Here is a 17,362-nt window from a genome sequence, read left to right as displayed (position 1 = left end):
ATCGTCCCAAGGGTCTGAGAATGTTCCACGCTGCCCCGCCGTCCCTGGGAAGGTGCAGCAGGGTGGGGGAGGAAGGAGGGCCAAAAGCCAAAGTTCGGATTTGTCTTACGAGGCTGAACTTCCTTCCCCTGCCTCCTCCAGCCACCGGCCACCGGCCACCTCCCCCTACCCATTCTGATGGCCCGACTCAGTGGCGCCACAATTGTGGACAGAAATTTTCTGCTTGGGAACACTGGATGTTTATGGCCTGCTGAAAGTACAACGACCCTGGTTTTCTTCTTTGGATTATGGCTGCAGATCAAGGGCAGGCATTTATGCCTCCTCCCAGTTTATAGCAGTAATAATAATTATTATGATGGCACATCGTACTTATAGTGTACCTTTTTAATAAGGCCACTTTGTTTAGCTTCTTAATATTTAATCCTGTTTTATATTTACTTTCTGATGGCTTAACATCAACCAGGTTTTAATTGCTTATGTGGAGGAAGCCTTGCTGGGCCCGGGCTGGCAGGAAGCTTCTGAGAAGGCTCTGGAGGCTGTGGCAACATTCACTGTGACCTTTCAACCCAGACAGGCCACCATGGCTGGGCTCCATTTTGCTTTAGCTTCTCACCACTCTCTCCTTTTCTACGGTTTACTTTTCTCCTCTCCTTCTCCTTCTCCCTCTCTTTCTTTCCCTTTCTTTCCCATCACCTGATTTAATTTATTAATGTAAGAGATGAGGAAGATGAGACCCCCAATCATCATGTGATTTGTACAGGGTCTGGACCTATTTCATGGCAAGGCCAAGGAAAGGATCATCTTTAGCATTTCCTAGACTCACAGTAGTAGGGAGATTCCTAAGACTCTGAGCTGGATAAAGGCATATAAAGGCTCCTTCACCTGTCAGCCTGAGACTATATTTGGCCATGTGTTTGATGTATCAAACTGTAGAAAAGTAGTAAGAAATAACTTTCTAAATTGTTGGGTTTGGGGGCTTGTGGGTTTTTTGTTTGTTTGGTTGGTTGGTTTGGTTTGGTTTGGTTTTTTGTTTATTTGGCAAGAGAAAATGAAATGAAATGAAACATAGCATAGTTTCTCTCAAGAGAGTGTCCTGGGGCCATAACCACAACCAGAATGTCCAGTTCTGTTCTGCCACGGGGCTAAAGCTGTGCCCGCTGAAACATCTTACATCACTAATTCTTATCAACTAGTTCTTCTGTATTTGAGCAAAATTATTCCAGAAGTTGCCTGATGTAGCCAGGAAAGTCCTGGAGCAAGGCCAGCCATTCGTGCCATTTACAAGCTTTCACTCTGGGGGCAACTAAGTTCCACTCGTGGAGACTACCCTTTCACTTGACAGGGGGGATACATGTGTCATATTATCTGACATAAAATATAAAGCAGATGATTGAAAGAGAGGTTACTAAAAGAGGCAGGAAGTTTTCAGGAAGTCAACAAGGGATAATGCAGAACCCTCTGGATAGCACCTGTGGGCCTGCTGGAAGGACCTGAAGGGACAAAGTGAAGAAGCAGTTTCCAGAAATCAGAGAGGGTGGTCATGCAGAAAGGGCCACATGATCAGGCCTATGGTCTTCAACAGCAAGAGGCAGCCAATGTGTACCGGCCCTGCAGACAGTGCCAGGGAAGTAAATACCCCTGATCCACTTTCCTTGGGCCTCATAGATGTCCTGCCAGCACTTCCCATTGGTCAACACAGCGCGAAGCCCTAGCGTAGAAGTTGTTGATGTAGTTTACAAATGTCAATCTCCTGGAGTACAGGGCATAGCAGAAAGGGATGGGGGACGCCTCTGAAGGATGAACCCTCAGGTTGTCCAGCATGTAGGAGTGTCCTTAAAATTCCCTAAAGATAGAAAGTATTGTTATTATAGTTCCAAATCTCATATCACTAGGATCTGAAAGGAAGTCCAGAGAATTCTAATATAAAGACTCTGGCCTTGAGAAAATGATAATTTCATTAGGGAGATAATCTAATGCTCATACAGAAAACTATAAGAAAAGCAGATTAAAATTAGTTGGTAATATTAGCAAATTCTTGTATCACTTACCACGTACAAAGTTTTTATAAATATTATTTCACTTAATCTTTACTAGAACCTCATGAGCTAGATAGTATCATTAACCACTTTTTACATAGAAGGAAACCTGAGGAAGGTTAAATAACCCACCCGTTTCATGGCTAGGAGAGGTTGGAACTAAAACTTAAATCCACATTCGAATTTTAAACCCTCACGGATCCCAATGTTCCAAGAGCTCAGAAGAGGGGATCCTATGGCAGTGGGTGGGCCTGAAATGCTCCACAGATGAGAACTGGGCCTCCAGGAATGGATGAAATTTGACTAGTGCAGGAGTCAGCACACTTCTTCTCTGAAGGGTCAGTTGGTTGTTATTTTCAGCTTTGCGGCTACACAGAGCCTCCGTTGCAATCACTCAACTCAGCTACTATGGTGTGAAAGTAGCCATGGACAAAACAGAAGCGAAGGGCTTGGTTGCATTCCTGCAAAATTTTTTTTACAAAACAAGTAGCAGTTTGGATTTGGCCCAAGGGCTATTGTTCCTTGACCCCTGGAATACATGAAGGGGAGGTGGACAAGGTACAATACATGACATCATAGCTACAAAAGCCCAGAATTTCAAATAAAGATGCCACATTCCAGGGACAAAGAGGAGGGCAGCCCAACTTGGGTGGAGAATTTCTGCAGGGAGTAACGGGAAATAAGGATGAATCAGAAGTGTCTTAGTCAGCCAGGGCTGCTTTAACAAAGCATCCCACATGGACAAGGTACCTTAAACAACAGAAAGTTATTGTCTCATAGTTTGGGAAGCCAGAAATCCAAGAGCAAGGTGTCACCAGGCTTGGTTCCTTCTGAGAGTCATGAGGGAGGGACCAGCTCCGAGTTTCTCTCCGTGGCTTGTAGATGGTCGTCTTTTCTCTGTGTCTTCACATTGTCTTCTCTGTATGTGTGTCCGCATCTTCTTCTGATCAGCATACCAGCAAATTGCTTTAGAACCTGCCCTCATTATCTCATTTTCATTTAATTACTTCTTTAAAGACCCTTTCTCCAAATATAGCTATATTCTGAGGTACAGGGGCTAGGACTTGACATGAATTTCTGAGGGGCACTCCCAGCCATCACACATAGCATGGAGCCAGATTACAGGGAGTTTTTGAGTCCAGATTAGAGTGGGGGGGGGATTAGTAATCCTTTTGCATGTTAGTCATAACTCGATTAGTACTTTGAGAAAATGAATACTAATTATATAATTCATATACAAAAAAGATAATAAAATGGGCAGTTGCCAATTAAATGGCAAAATAAATTGTTCAGTTCATCCAAGAGCACGTGGAAGCCTGAACAAATGGCAGCCTGGCAATCTGCAGACCCAGGATTCGGCCCATTGGCTCCATATGGGTCTCCACAGCACTGGGGAAGTTCAGGTTGAATAAAAATTCCCCTCAGTTCCTTGGGCTTCAACATTCCCACCACACCTAGGATGTCTGGCCCTGATGTGCCAACCATCTCCCAATGAAAGGAGATAAAAGACTGACAACAGTGATGCCTGGGTGGCTCAGTTCATTAAGCAGCTGCCTTCAGCTCAGGTCATGATCCCAGCATCCTGGGATCGAGTCCCGCTGATTGGACTCCTTGCTCGGCGTGGATCCTGCTTCTTCCTCTGCCTCTGCTGCTACTTTGCCTGCCTGTGCTCGCTTGCTCTCTCTCTCTCTGGCAAAAAATAAATAAAATCTTTTTTAAAAAAAAATTTTTAATAAAATAAAATTAAAAGAAAGATTGACAACAGTTGATAACTTCTCTGACTTGGGTAATGAGGCTGACAGCTAACTTCCAGAATGACGACCAGGCATTTCTCTTAGCACATCTCAAGAGAGGCCAGCCATTCCTGCTGAGAGTCTCCACAGAATATGGCAAAGGCCCATCCATGGGACAGTGTCAGAGCCATTTGGGTGACCAAAGATTTCAGAACTAGGTAGATTTCTCCATCTCACCCAGGTCTGTTCCTCGTTCCCTCACATGGAGTTTGCTCTAGTGTCATTAGGTCATTGTGATGAATAAAAATATCTGAGACAGACAGCCTCAAGAAACAAGGCCAGATGTTTTATGTGCAGATGTTTCTCCATGCATCTCCCCCCAGCCTAGGGAGAGGAAGGAAGGAGGGGAAGGAGGGAGAAGGAAAAAGAAAGTAAAGGAAGGGATACCTGAGAAGATTTTGCTTACTGTTTCCTTTATGGATTGGTTGCTAAGTAACCTTAGTGACTTTCTTTTTCTTTATCAACACTAACATTGCTCTTACTCTCAAATCTTAGTCAGAGCCCCTTCTGAAGTCATTTTTTATGCACATGGTTGAGTATGGCCATCTTTGGGGATACATATTACATCACGATAGCTAAATGAGATCTCCTGTTTTTTTATGGCAAATGTGAGTGCTGATACACTGGGACAACCCAGAGCAGATTCACCACGTGTACAGAAGCTGTGTACGGAACTGACTGGAGACATTAGTTTTACAGAGAACTTCTCAGTTGACCACAGCTTTGGAAGGGCTGGCTAGCTGATCTGTGCAGTCATGTTTTCAAAGCACTATCTGGTGTTTAATGGAGGATTCTTAAATTTTAGTAAATAAACCCTTCAGAAGGTTTGTAAACCCACATGTACCAGGCACTCCCAATCTTCACCATGGCTTAGACCTAGTGCTCCTTCCCCAGCATGATTCGTATGATTTCCAGCCATGTAGGAAATGGCTTATTAAAATCCCCCCAGTATCCACCCAACTGTTCTCCAAGCAGGTCAGGGGAGACATTGGTTGTTGTGAAACAAGATCTGTGCATCTCCCTTGAGATGTAGAAATCATCTACCAGCCACCATTCAAGCAAGAGTTGTCACCAAGAGAAATATTCTGGGGAGAGAAGACATTAATTCAAAATATAGTCAGTTGTTGGTGAGATGGCGTCATCACAACTCATTGTAGCAGTTGTGATATGACTAAAAATGTATTTATGTTATCTACCACCTGCAACAGCAGCTGTTAATTACTCTTCCAGGAAAATCTCATTTTCTTTGGAAATCTTCTCAGCAGAAGTCAAGGAACAGGACAGCCCAGAGACCCAGATTGGATGCATAGCACCAGCCAACAATGCAGTTGGAAAACTAGCTTCCCTTCTAACATTCTTTCTCAGTAATATCCTTCCTAAATCATTCAAGAATCACACTTCATTCCATAGAAGGCATATTGTTGTAACAGTGTCCAGATGAGCACACATCAAGTTTCACTTCATAAGCATCAAGAGGGGTGCCTTTAGAGGAGAGGCCCCCATGGGCACCTGGGTTCTTTGCTCTCTTTCTGCCTTAATTTCCAGGCAGTTCATCTCTGAGTGGCCACAGGAAGAGGCAGAGTCTCCAGCTCATCCACCAAATAAGTATCCAGCATTTATAATTCTTAATTTCCAACAGTTTGGGCACTCAGACTCCAAGAAGGAATGCAAGTCCCTAGGGCAATTGATCCCTTAAAGAATCACCTATGATCCTGCCATCTAATCCCTTAGTAAAATAGGAACACAAAACTACATTTTCACCAATCTATATTCCCTTAGGTATTTTGGGGATAAATATCACAAATAGGCACTAATATATTAATGTACTGCTCCCTCCAGGTGAGAGATTTTCAATTCAGCAAGATACCTTCAGATATATGACTTGACCCAAAAGAGCAGATCCAGCAAAAACAACTGCACACTCATAAGGGAGATGATTTACATGCTCTTCAAATCACTTTCCACACCGGTAGCTTCCAACTTTGCCCACATAAAAGACCAGCTCTGGTCAAATTCAGTCATACACTGACTGGCCATGTTTTTTTTATCAAGCTCTTTCTATTGTTTTCAAAGTTATCATGCAGTTATTTCTTAAATCAAACAGTATGGGGCAATATTGATGCCAAGGCCAGAAGCTGAATAATGGCTTCTCTATAACAGGTCATGGTGTTCTGGGCTTTCCATCACTGGCCAGTGCTCTTGTTCCCCCAGACAACAGTGAAGAGACAGAAACTTGATAACTGGCGGCCTCATGTTGACCCCTGTATACCTCCAAACCACTCACTATGAGATACCTACTTCAGCAATGGTTATCATTGTATGTTGAGACATATCTCAAATTGGAAGGCAAGTTGGAACCAAGCCATTCATTTCAGCTCCTGACCCTCAGTGCTTTTCTCATATGGGATTTTTGAGAAGTGTCTGCTTATCCCAAGCTTTGTATTTTAAAGATGTGTGGTTGGGACATGACCCTTTACCCAGGTTAAAAATAAGACTGATCCTTTTTTTCATGAACTGGTCTTCAGAATTCTCACTAGCAAACAGCATTCAGGGATGCTCACTGAAGGTGATCAGAGTTCCAAGGGAATTGGATAAAATAAAGAAGCACTTAAAAACTTGAACTGACCTTCCTTTCATGCTCTTTCCTGGGACTGATGGAGCCACCTACCCATTCACCACCAGGACACACGCTTGCTTTCCTGAGTGGTAGCAGATTTCCCACCTCATTAATAAGTTGTGACTAAGCCTCACTCACCATTTACCCCCAGCACCCTCCGTACAGGCCTGGCAGAGGTGAAGTTCATGCTAGTTTTGTCAAACAGAGCAGGAAAATTCTCTTTCTCTGATATGAGTTAAAGCATTTGACATCCAGAACTCAAAGTCTATTTGCAGAATACAGAGCTCCCCCTCTTCCATTTGTGGTAACCATTGTCTTTACAATCTCCCTAGCACCCTCTTCTTCAACTATAGCCCAGAGCCAAAAGAATCTTATAGAATTCTTCTCCTTTTTTACACCGAACTCCTCAAAAGACTACCCATAGACAAGAAACTGAGCAACTACTTTACCTATTTAAACTGATTAAAAGCAGATACATAATAGGGTTTGGATATGATTAGACCTGAAGCCCTTGGTGGGTCATTACTGAATGGGACTGAATAGTTGAAGTGGACAAAGGGGCAAATAGATCCATGGGCTGTTTTTCATTAGCTAGTGGCACAATCAGAGTGTAAGTGCTGAGGGAGGGGTAGATCCACTACCAATGGGGAAGAGGTCAAGTCACCTGGCCATTGGGTAGAAGTGAAGGTGTAGCACCATTGCTAGTTTGATTTTAACAGTTACCTTACTGGAGGCTGTAGGAGCCTGTAGGCAGGGATGAGTGGTGCCTCTCCCACTAACTAGATAGACCAATGTAGACTGATACTTCTGCTGGAGTAACTCCTTCTCCTCAAGGTCCATCATTTGTTTTGTGTCATTAATTCATGTGATTTGGGATTTTGGTTCCACTTTGTTATGTTTTCTTATGTGTTTTGATTTACTGCTTTTTATAATTTTCTTAGTTTATGTTCAAAGATGAAAATGGACATTCTATGCGAAAGCTGAGTTCCTTGTTTCTTTCTTTTGCCCGTGGCTGACTGCATGCTCTCTATTGATGTCTTGTTCCTGGTTCTTGACACTGACCATCTTGTCTGTGAAAGGAGGCACTCCAGCGGGCTTGCTTGATCAGAAGAAAGGGAAGTTTGCTTGGTTTAGTCACTCCACAGAAACCCATGGTAATGTTCCCCTGTGCTCTATGTGTGTAAATGTGCATTGGTACATACCAGACTAGATGGGAGGGCATTTTTCTTGATGTCTTGTGATGCAGTGTTCATGAATGTGTATTGTGTGTGTGTGTGTGTGTGTGTATGTGTGTGTGTGTGTGTGTATTCAAGGGGATGGTAATTTGTCCCACTCAAAGCCACTGCCCTATCATCTCTTCATATATATATATATATATGTCAGAAGACATGACAATCAGCAGCAACTATTCCCTGATGGAACTTTTCCTTTGGTTAGTGCAGCCAAGATTAAGGCCACCATAAATGCCAACTTGGTACTGGTACAGGCAGTTCTTCGATTTAGGAGATATGGTTCCTCCTAAAGCCCAAGCCTATCCACACCTAATTTGGTTGTATTTCTAAGCCTAGCATCACCACCATCGTACCACTCCACCAACACATAAGGAGCTCTCTGGGAGCAAAGTGTCACAAAGTCAGAGCTCCTTAACTTTATTCTTTTTAAATATTTCATTTATTTATTTATTTGTTTACTGGGGGGTGGGACAGAGCAGAGGTAGAGAGAGGATTCCAAACAGACTCTCTACAGAGCCCAGTGCCGGGCTCAATCTCACAACACTGAGATCATGATCTGAGCTAAAACCAAGAGTTGGATGCTTAAATGACAGAGCCACCCAGGTACTCCCAGGGTTCTTTAAGTTTAAACAATGATGCCTAAAGAGTTAAAGGAAACTTAGGTCAGAGATGAAGAGAGATAGATGAATTGAAAGAACTGAAGGCTCTTCAATTATATGACTTCTTCCTTAGTATAGTTGGAGGAAGGAACCTGGCAAGCTCTGAAGGTACTGTCTTCCTAGCTCCCAGTGCTAAAACCAGCTCCCTCAGACCTCAGGCTACAAAGGGTGTGTAAATGCTGTAAAATTCAACACCACCATTTGGTTATTTACCATGTTCTTATGATGCTTCTAGAACCTGATTTGGCTATAAGAACATTATCTTGTCTTAAGGTATAGCATAGGGAGCTGTTCAACAGAGGGGCAATCAAGATAAGCATGACACTTGTATTCATGACCAAGTCCTATCCCAAATATGCTGTGTGAACTTGAGCATTTTTCCTTCCCTAAACCTCACTTTCCTGTCCTATAAATTGAAGGGGATAAGCTAGAGCTGGGTAATATCTAAAGGCTCATCCAGAGTCAGCCTTCTTTGAAATGGCTTCTAGATTTCTTTTTACCCAACTGTATTAAAAATGAGTCCTAGGTGAGCCTGGTGGTGGGTATTAAGGAGGGCACACATTGCATGGAGCACTGGATGTGGTGCATAAATAATGAATCTTGGAACACTATAAAAATAAAATAAAATTTTTAAAAAATGAGTCCTAGGGTAGAGAGTTCTCTCATATATGACAATCAAACATATGCTAAGTCATGGGCTTTCTGTTTGTATCTTGCATGTTCCTGAAGTGAGTCTCTTCTCACCCACCCATCTTGCCTTCATCCAAAAGAAATGAACCTTGGACAATCTCCATCCAAAAATATTATCCATATAACCAGTAGAATCTTTTCCTGGGCTGTGGTGGCCCCATGGGGACTTGTACAAGGTGCCACATCGCCCGATGCCACACTCTCACTAATTGCAGATTCTGTGGCTGATTCGAGTTAGTGATGTTCTCCACCACATGAGGAGTTCTGTTCTGCAGGGAGAATGAAACCAGGACCAATGCTGTAACTGCCACTCTGAAGAGCAAGGGTTACCAAAAATAAAACTCATTGTTGCGTCATATTAAAAGGGTAAGAGAGGGTGAAGAGGAAGAATGCTCTTGAGCGAAACTTCTATTTGAAATAAAAAATGATAAAATAATGGCTTCTCTAAGCCACCAGACTGGGTTCCAAGCTAAAAAATTCCTGCCACTCTGGATATGCAGCCCACCGCTGCCTTGGGAAGGGAGTGGAGATTGACTGGACAGATTGACACCAGTGGAATTAGATGGTTTATATCCCAAGTCAGCCTGCTGGGGTCAGAAGGTCGGTCAGGATGGCCAGAAGTGACATCCCAGTCTACCTGCAATCTATCTTCAAGTCACTTAATTGATGGTTTCCATGGTTATGCTCCCCATTCCTGGTGTCTGTAGTGCTAGTTTGAATCTTAATACCCGATTCTGGTAATTGCCATTTATTTCAAGCTCCCTATTTCAGGTATGGTCCTAGATGGAACCGACTCAGGACCCAGTATGCACTACAAGTAAGGGGGCACTCTTCCACACCCTTCTAGTACTTCATGAGACAACAAAAACATCCTTCCTACAAACAAGCTGAACCCTAAGTTTGGGGATGAAACCCCTTAGAATTGGGTGGGGGTAAAAGCAAAATAAAATATTTTGATGAAATCTCCTCTTTTTATGGTTAGTAGTGGATGCAAATGGAAACTCTCGTGCAGTTTTTCTGATGTCACAGAGTTGAGGGCAGGAAAGGATTCAATGGTCAGTGTCTTCAGGAAGTAAGGCCAACCTAGTTAATCTCACCCTAGACAAGTTGTAGATGTGACAGTCAAGGAAACTCCCAAACTTGGCCATGGCAGTGCCAGTGCCCCAACCTGCTCACAGCAGCACCTCTACCTCCCCACTCCCCAACAACTATCAGATACTGCTCAGGCTCTCCTCTTCCCAGGTAGCCCACAATCTTGGGACTAGGTGTTTTGCAAACTAATGCTCTTCCCTCCCCTTTTCCTCCCCACCCTCAATGCCTTGTTCTGCATCCTTTTGCTTCTTGTAGTGAGCATGCCCACAAGCGAGACCGAGTCTGTCAACACTGAAAACGTGGCTGGAGGTGACATCGAGGGAGAGAACTGCGGGGCCAGGCTGGCGTGAGTAGGCACGGCGAGCCCAGAAACTCGGGCTTCTCCAGGGGTGAGGGCGGGGATGCTGTGTCCTGAAGTCACAATGGGCTGGCCCTTCGTGGGTGCAGCAGAGGTCAGAGAAACAGAAAGCTCAGGCAGTGACTTCTGTGGAGAAAAGAAGGCACTGGGTTGAGTATGGCTCCTAAGCAGGGCCAGGAGTCTTAACATTAAGACCAGTCTCTAATTCTGCACTCCTGGGAGAGTCTGACTCAGGATCTGGAGTCCTTGTCCATTACATCAGAGAAATACAGGACAGGGGTAGCGGGACAATGAGGGGAGGTTGGTGGTGGCTCTGAAGTCTGTTTCTTCCCAGCCCACTAACCCCCCATCACATGAGGCACCTAGGTGAGGGTTCCTGGGTCCTGCTAACCTAACCACCCTTTCCATTTTGGTAAATGTGTCCTGGAAGAAGAGCGAACAGGTAAGAAAATACCCTGGGAGATAATCAACATGTTGGTCCTTCTCTGCAACTCTAGTTACCCACCTAGTGAAGGGAAACAGAGATGCCTGAAGTGCAAATTTGAGTTAATAAAAAATTCACCTGTGCTTAGATTGGAACATGGCCAGACACCTCCTCCAAAAGCAGATCCAGCCTAGATGCCCACAGCTTCCATTCCCTTGGGTCAGACCCCAGGCTTCAGTCTTCAGGGAACGGACTGGCCCAGGACTGGCCTGGTGCACAGAGGGACAATTCACACATGAACTATCACTGTCTCCCATCTTTGATCTTAAAAATGGAAACCAGTAGTCCCTGGGAAATGTTCCCCCACCAAAAAAAAAAGAGGAAAAATAATTTTACTGCTAAAAATAAGCAAACTGCTGATTCTATTACCAGCATCTCAGCAGAGTCCAAAGATTAAAGTCCTATTCTGTCAGGGATTCACATTGACCTTGAGCATGAGGCCTCCTGGAGCATTCAGGTTCTGCTCTTGAAAGTGGGCTTGATGGGGTAAGGACTGTAAGTTCATCCCACTCACTGAAATGTATGGCATAGAGGAGGCTGTGAGTAGGACCAGTCCCAAACAAAATGAGTTTCTAAATCGCTCCATCAGTGAAACAGCATCTTATTTCACCCTTCATCCCTGAAATGACTCAATAGTCCAAGCAAACTCCCATTCCTTTAAAAAGATTCTCCATAGGTGAGTCTGAGCACAAGCCATGCCAGCCTTGAGCATGGTCTCCAAGAAATGAGAAGGGAAAACAAGACTTAGGAACAGACTGCCTCTTGCAACTTCTATTTCCAGGGTACACAGGGCTTTCAGCATCACTCACTCTGACAGTGGCACCAGGGAGTCTGCACTGCAGATTTCTCGGCATCATTGGGAAGCAATTATTGTCAAAATGTTGTTAAAATACGGGGCTAATTACGTTTTTAAGCAGCAGTCCAAGCTTTTCCCTCTTCTCCTTTTGGAACCATACAAAGCAAGCACTCAACTTTTTGCAAATGGACCCCAGCAAGCCTGTGGTCTTGAGACCATGGAAGGGTGTAGAGAAGATGGTGGAGGACCCTGCAACTCAAGATTTGGGGCATAGCCCAAGTTGCAAATCAAGAGGGACCAGGGAAGTTCCTAGCCTTAGGAAGTCACTTGAGAGTACATATCAGGAGAGCATGGAGATATGTTGGAAGGAGAACATGATTATCCTCTGGAAAGGGAAGCTGGCACCTCTAGTTTATCTGTCCTTTCCTTGAGACATATTCTGCAGGCTGGAAGAGCTCTGCAGAAATGATCCCTGTTATCCTTATGAATATCCACATTTATGCTTCTACTCTGTGCATATAAAATAGCTAGACCCAGTCCTAGGATTATAATATATACTTAATAAATTATGGTCTTTCCCCATCTCTTTATCCAGCCCCATCCCACTCCCTGCCTCAGACAACCATGGGATAAGATTGCCAACATTCCTTGTAGAAGAAACAGTATGAGAAGAGGCTGGGGGCTGAGACTGAGTGTGATGGGGAGGAGACCGTGAGGGGCTGACCTTTTTAAAGCTAAGAGGTAAAAGTCTTGTGCAGTCAGATGAGGTCAGGATGAGAATTTATATGTAGTGAGAAGGGCTGATGAAGATGATCCCTGAGGGGGTGAGGGCAGAAAGAAAGAGGAACTGAAATATGGTATTTTGTTGGGAAGAGGGAGTTGATGAAGAAGAAGGAGACATCAATGTTTGAAGAAAGAAAATAGTAAGGACGCTGAAGTAAAATTTGAAGCAAGGGTCCAACTGAGGGACCTGCAGATGCCATGCAGGTAACAGGACATGGTGGTCCAAAGCTTGGCTCTGAACAAGGATAGAGCCACACCCTTGAGGTCATTAATATAAAAACTATTAATGAGGCTATAGGATGAGGGTTGGCCAAGGGCTCAATCTTGGGAACCTGATAGAAGAATAAAAACAAGTAAGTGAAACGGATGAAGATGTGTTAAGAGAACAGATAGCAGCACTTGCAGGAAGGCCACAGGAGAAAGAGTTTCAAGAGAGAACTATCTATTTGTACCTTCATTCAACAGTGTGTGCAGCTTGGTGCAAAGTGATGGTGAGGCATAGCAGTAGAAAAATATTGATACATCTCATTGGAGTTTACAATCTGGTGTGGAAGTGGCATTAAACAAGTAAATAAGTCAAAGTATTAGGAAAGAAAAGTAGCTATAATGTAGGGTTAATAACAGGTTAGACTTGCAAGTTAGGAAACACTTTTTTGAAGAATTAAATTTAAGCTAAGAAATGAAGAGTAAACATAAGTATTGAGGTGAAGAGTAAGGAAGAGTGTTCCAATCAAAGGCAACAGTGTGTTTCAAGGCCCTTGGAGGGAAGACCAGAGAGACCAGAGTGTCCAGGACAGGACACTTGGGAGGAGAGGGAGAGAGGAGGTTAGACGTGGGGTATGGCCTGGTAGGTGCCTGGTGATCTTTGTCTTTATCACAAGACTGTGAGAAGCCACAAGAACATGGAGCTGGCTAGGGAGATTGATTGGGTTATTTTTGCATTCTCGAAGGATCACTTAGATGTCAGGGAAAGAATGGGTAGAAGAAAGACCAACAAAGAACACAGTAAAACACAGTTCAGCAGCCTCGATAGTAGTTAGTGAGGTGTGAGATGATGTTGGCTCAGGCTAGAGTCACATATGGAAATCAAGAAAATGGTCATGGGTTCTGGAGCCATACTCTCTAGGACTTATTTGCTGGAGCTGGAGACTTAGTGAAGGAGAAGGGTGAGAAGGAGCCAGCATAGGGCACTCCCTCCAGAAGTGAGGCTGTGGAAGGGTAAAGGGAAAATAAGGTCATAGAAAGGGAGTCAGCAATGGCCAAGTGAGGCTTTGTTTTTTCCTTATAGTGAACACTGGGGAAGTTTTCACAGCAAAGAAGTGACCAGTGAAAATGGAGGATCTAAAGATGCTGGGATGGAAATGAGTAATTATAGCAAGACATTGCCTAAGTAGAGGAGAATGTTGACTTCAGAGACACAGTTGGGGACACTAGATTTACAAAGGAAAAAGGCATTCCTTACCTCTGGGACTAACTGGAAGATAGACAAAGAGACCTGGCATCAGGATTCCTGGGGTCAAGTCCCAGTCAGCCACCAACTAGCCATGAGACCTCAACCAAAGCACTTCTGAGTCTTGGTCTGGCCCTCCAGGACGTGAGGGAGTTGGCTTGGTTGTTGGCTCAGGACACTCCTAACGGAGGCCCAGGATTCCTGGGGGCCATTTTCAACACTTGTACATTCGGGCTTCCATGTAAGATTTCATATGAATAAAACATTCTACAACCCGATAAATTGCAAACCATAGATCCAGGTGACATCTAAAGATCCCTTCCAAGTTCTCAAACTCTATAGTTCTATAAAGAATATAGAATTAGAAATAGACTCTGATATAGAAAGTCAATGATAGGAGACATACCAAATTATCTGTCATCTCATCATAGAAAGTGAGGGTTAGGTGTCCTAGGAACCTGATGAACAGTACAGAAGATTCAAGCTAGTGAGTCACCAAGAGGTTACTAAAAGATCGCTGAGCAGTGCTGAAGCCACAGTGGAGCCCGACATCATAAATGTGAAGGCAACCTCTTGAAATGATTCGACAGATTTTTTTTTGGCAACCTGCATAGTCCAGAAGCACTAAAAACAGAAGTGTGAACCAGAATAGCAGTGTAGCAAGGCAGACAAAGTACAAGTCCCAGGCCATGTGTTGAGGGCAACGTCGATCTGATGCTAGTACCAAGCCAGGAACTGGAAGTTAAGACTGGCATTAGCCCAGGAGCCCTGGAAGGGGGTGAATGATGGGGGAAGACCCAGTGAGGGAAAAGATTGGTTCAAAGCAAGAGCAGGAGGATGAATAAAGAAGGAGAATCTGGTCAGAATGTGGAGCAACTGAGTTCGGCACCCGGTTGTTGAAGCAGTGCTCTGTGATGAAGAGGTCCATTACTCCTCTAGGAATAACAGCTGTGGATGGTGTTGAGGTTATGGCATCAAAGAGGTTGAGTCAGATGTGTGTCAGCCTGGGGCCATCTGACTTACATTAAAGGCAAATTGGAACAGTTCAGGGAGATACTATTTTATACCACAGGTAGTAAACATATGGTGCTCATTACTCTAAGAAGGGGAGAAAGGCTGAAATATAAATAGGCCTTCAAGAAGTAAGTAGTTAAGCAAAAGGAAAGGGGTTTGGGGCTTGTCTCTAATTTTGAACCTTGGTATCAACAAAGAAAATCATGGTTCCCTGGAAGGTTTGTCTTAGAGGCTTGGGCAGAAAAAGTATCTTGGGTTGAAGCAATTTCATGTCCAACCCAGTGGAATTGTTCTGATGGTTTTGAGTGTGAGTTACTGTCCACCTCCTAGCTCTTCTTTGAGAAGCCATTTAAAAACACAAGGTAGGAATTGTACCTCACTAGGACAATAATGATAGAAAAAGCCGAGAAGACTTCTGAGCAAGTTGTGCATCCTCCATTGGGATTTGGAAAAGCTAGAGCCTCTTTTTGCTGAGGAATCTTAAATGGTTTAAAAACCAGTAGGAGGAAGCATTTGCCACACACCAGCCAACCCAGGGTGTGGTGTGGGGGCCATAACACCAGGCTGCCATAGATTCCCCAGCTTCCTTACGCAGTGAGACGGACCAGCTTTCCAAACCTTGAGCCAATGGTAACTCCCCAAGAGGTGAGGCTGCTGAGCAATGGTTTCTTCTGTATTCATGAAGTGGGATCCTACTGTTGACTCCCACCTATGTAAGGAAATATGGAGGAATCAAGACACGTGGGCTTTAAAGAGTTCTAACCTCAACTCTCCAAGAGTTGGGATTTTCCTTTGTCTCTAGACACCTGCCACTGGAACAATACCCTCCTCTTTCTTAAGAGGGGTGTTTAAGCAATGTGGTATTTGAAAGGGGATGAAAGTTTCTGACCCAGTGAGCCTAAAATTATGCTCCAATCCCCTGAGATTAGCAACAACAATAAAAAATCAGTCTTCAAGCATGGCGTCAAGGGTTATACATCAGAGCTTGTAACTAAGTAGGAAAGAAAGTTCTGCTCCATTTCCTCCTCTTCAAAATGTGCCAGAATGCCAAGGAAGGGCCCATAGCTCATGAACATGCTGGAACTAGGACTAGGATGTCATTTCAAAAAGTCACCTCAGCTCTGATCCCCCTCTGTGCTCATGTCCTAGAGTCATTTTCCTGGGAGATAGGATTTTGGGTTTTAAGAACCCACTTTTGCTTATGACTCCCTTGGACTGAGAGAGCCTTAAAGGAAAGAGCACATGGTCTGCACTGAAGGACACCCCCCAGAGGATCATTGAGACATTTCTGAGAGGGGTCAGTCCGGACTCTGTAGACAGAGTCATGAGACTAAAGGCCACAGTCATACACTTTGGCTTGTGCCTAATAGCAAAGAGATCAACTGCCCAAAATAAGTCTAGTAAAGACCCTGAAGGTCCCCAAACTCAGCCTGGGCCTGCTGGGGGAGAGAGGACCCCGATTCTCCATCACCCAATTAGCAGCTGGAAAACATTTGTTTCCCCCATTAAACTGTGGCTCTAAATAAAAATGCTGCCCTTGGCTCCTGGTCCCCCTCCCACACGCTTTGTTAACATGTGATTAAATACTCCAGCCCTAGCAGGCAGTCTTGGGGGTGGGAAAAGGTTATTAGCTAACGGTTCAGAGCAGTAAAGGCACTTGGCTAGGATTCTCAGTGCCCCAGAGATATAATTATCTCATGCGCGATGGCTTTGCCACTTGTCACATCTTCTGGTTTAATTTTTTTTTTTTTAATAAAAAATAACGAGAGGGGTTGTTTTCTTGCGATGTGACAGAGCTTGCTTTGTGCTGAACTGGGACAACACAGGTTTGCAGTGGCCGCCTCCCAAACTCCCTGATCCTGTTTTCTGTCTGCATCTGTCTTCATCTTGCTACCGGTGCCTCCATCACTTTCTTCGTCCATAACTTGCATTCTGCAGCCATCCGTTTGCGTGTCCATCTGAGCATGGCTGCTCCACCTGCAGTCCCCCTGGATCGCTCCCTGAACACCAAAGCCTTTTCTGACACATTGCCTTCAATTGCTTTGTCTCAAGGGCTTTTGTTACCCCACCTCCTTCCTTCCTCCCTCCCTCTCTCTCTCCCTTTCTCTCGCTTCCTCCTCCTTCCCTCTCCTCTCTTTCTCTCCCCCCCCCTTCCTTCTCCCATCCTTCCTTCTCCTAGTCTCCCCTGGACTCTCCAACATGAACTCAGTACCCTCAGGGCCTCCCTGCAGGGTCCACCTTTCAGGGGGCCTCCCTCACCGTGACCCCTTGAGTCACACCTGTCCTATGCTTTTACCTGAAAGTCCCCCACATCTGCAAGGCTGCATGTGACTGTCAGTATCCTGGGTTTCTGTTCCT

The 17,362-nt window shown here is 44.4% G+C and overlaps 1 protein-coding gene across 42 annotated transcripts in view; it reads left to right on the top strand.

Annotated features, from left to right (window-relative positions):
- CACNA1C (calcium voltage-gated channel subunit alpha1 C) overlaps positions 1-17,362 on the top strand; it is a 744,856-nt gene that overhangs the window by 580,187 nt on the left and 147,307 nt on the right. For 26 of the 42 annotated variants that reach the window (XM_059184378.1, XM_059184373.1, XM_059184377.1 and 23 more), the window contains exon 10: positions 10,375-10,465. In XM_059184378.1, the coding sequence (XP_059040361.1) occupies positions 10,375-10,465 (91 nt within the window). Of the gene's footprint in view, positions 1-7,525; positions 7,601-10,374; positions 10,466-17,362 lie in introns of all 42 variants that reach the window. The other 16 variants (XM_059184363.1, XM_059184367.1, XM_059184359.1 and 13 more) reach the window with 1 other exon arrangement.

Source organism: Mustela lutreola, chromosome 8 (assembly GCF_030435805.1).
Source record: "Mustela lutreola isolate mMusLut2 chromosome 8, mMusLut2.pri, whole genome shotgun sequence".
In the NCBI taxonomy this organism is placed as follows: domain Eukaryota; kingdom Metazoa; phylum Chordata; class Mammalia; order Carnivora; family Mustelidae; genus Mustela; species Mustela lutreola.
Note: the sequence above shows the minus strand (reverse complement) of the source record. Positions and strands in the feature narration are given on the sequence as shown.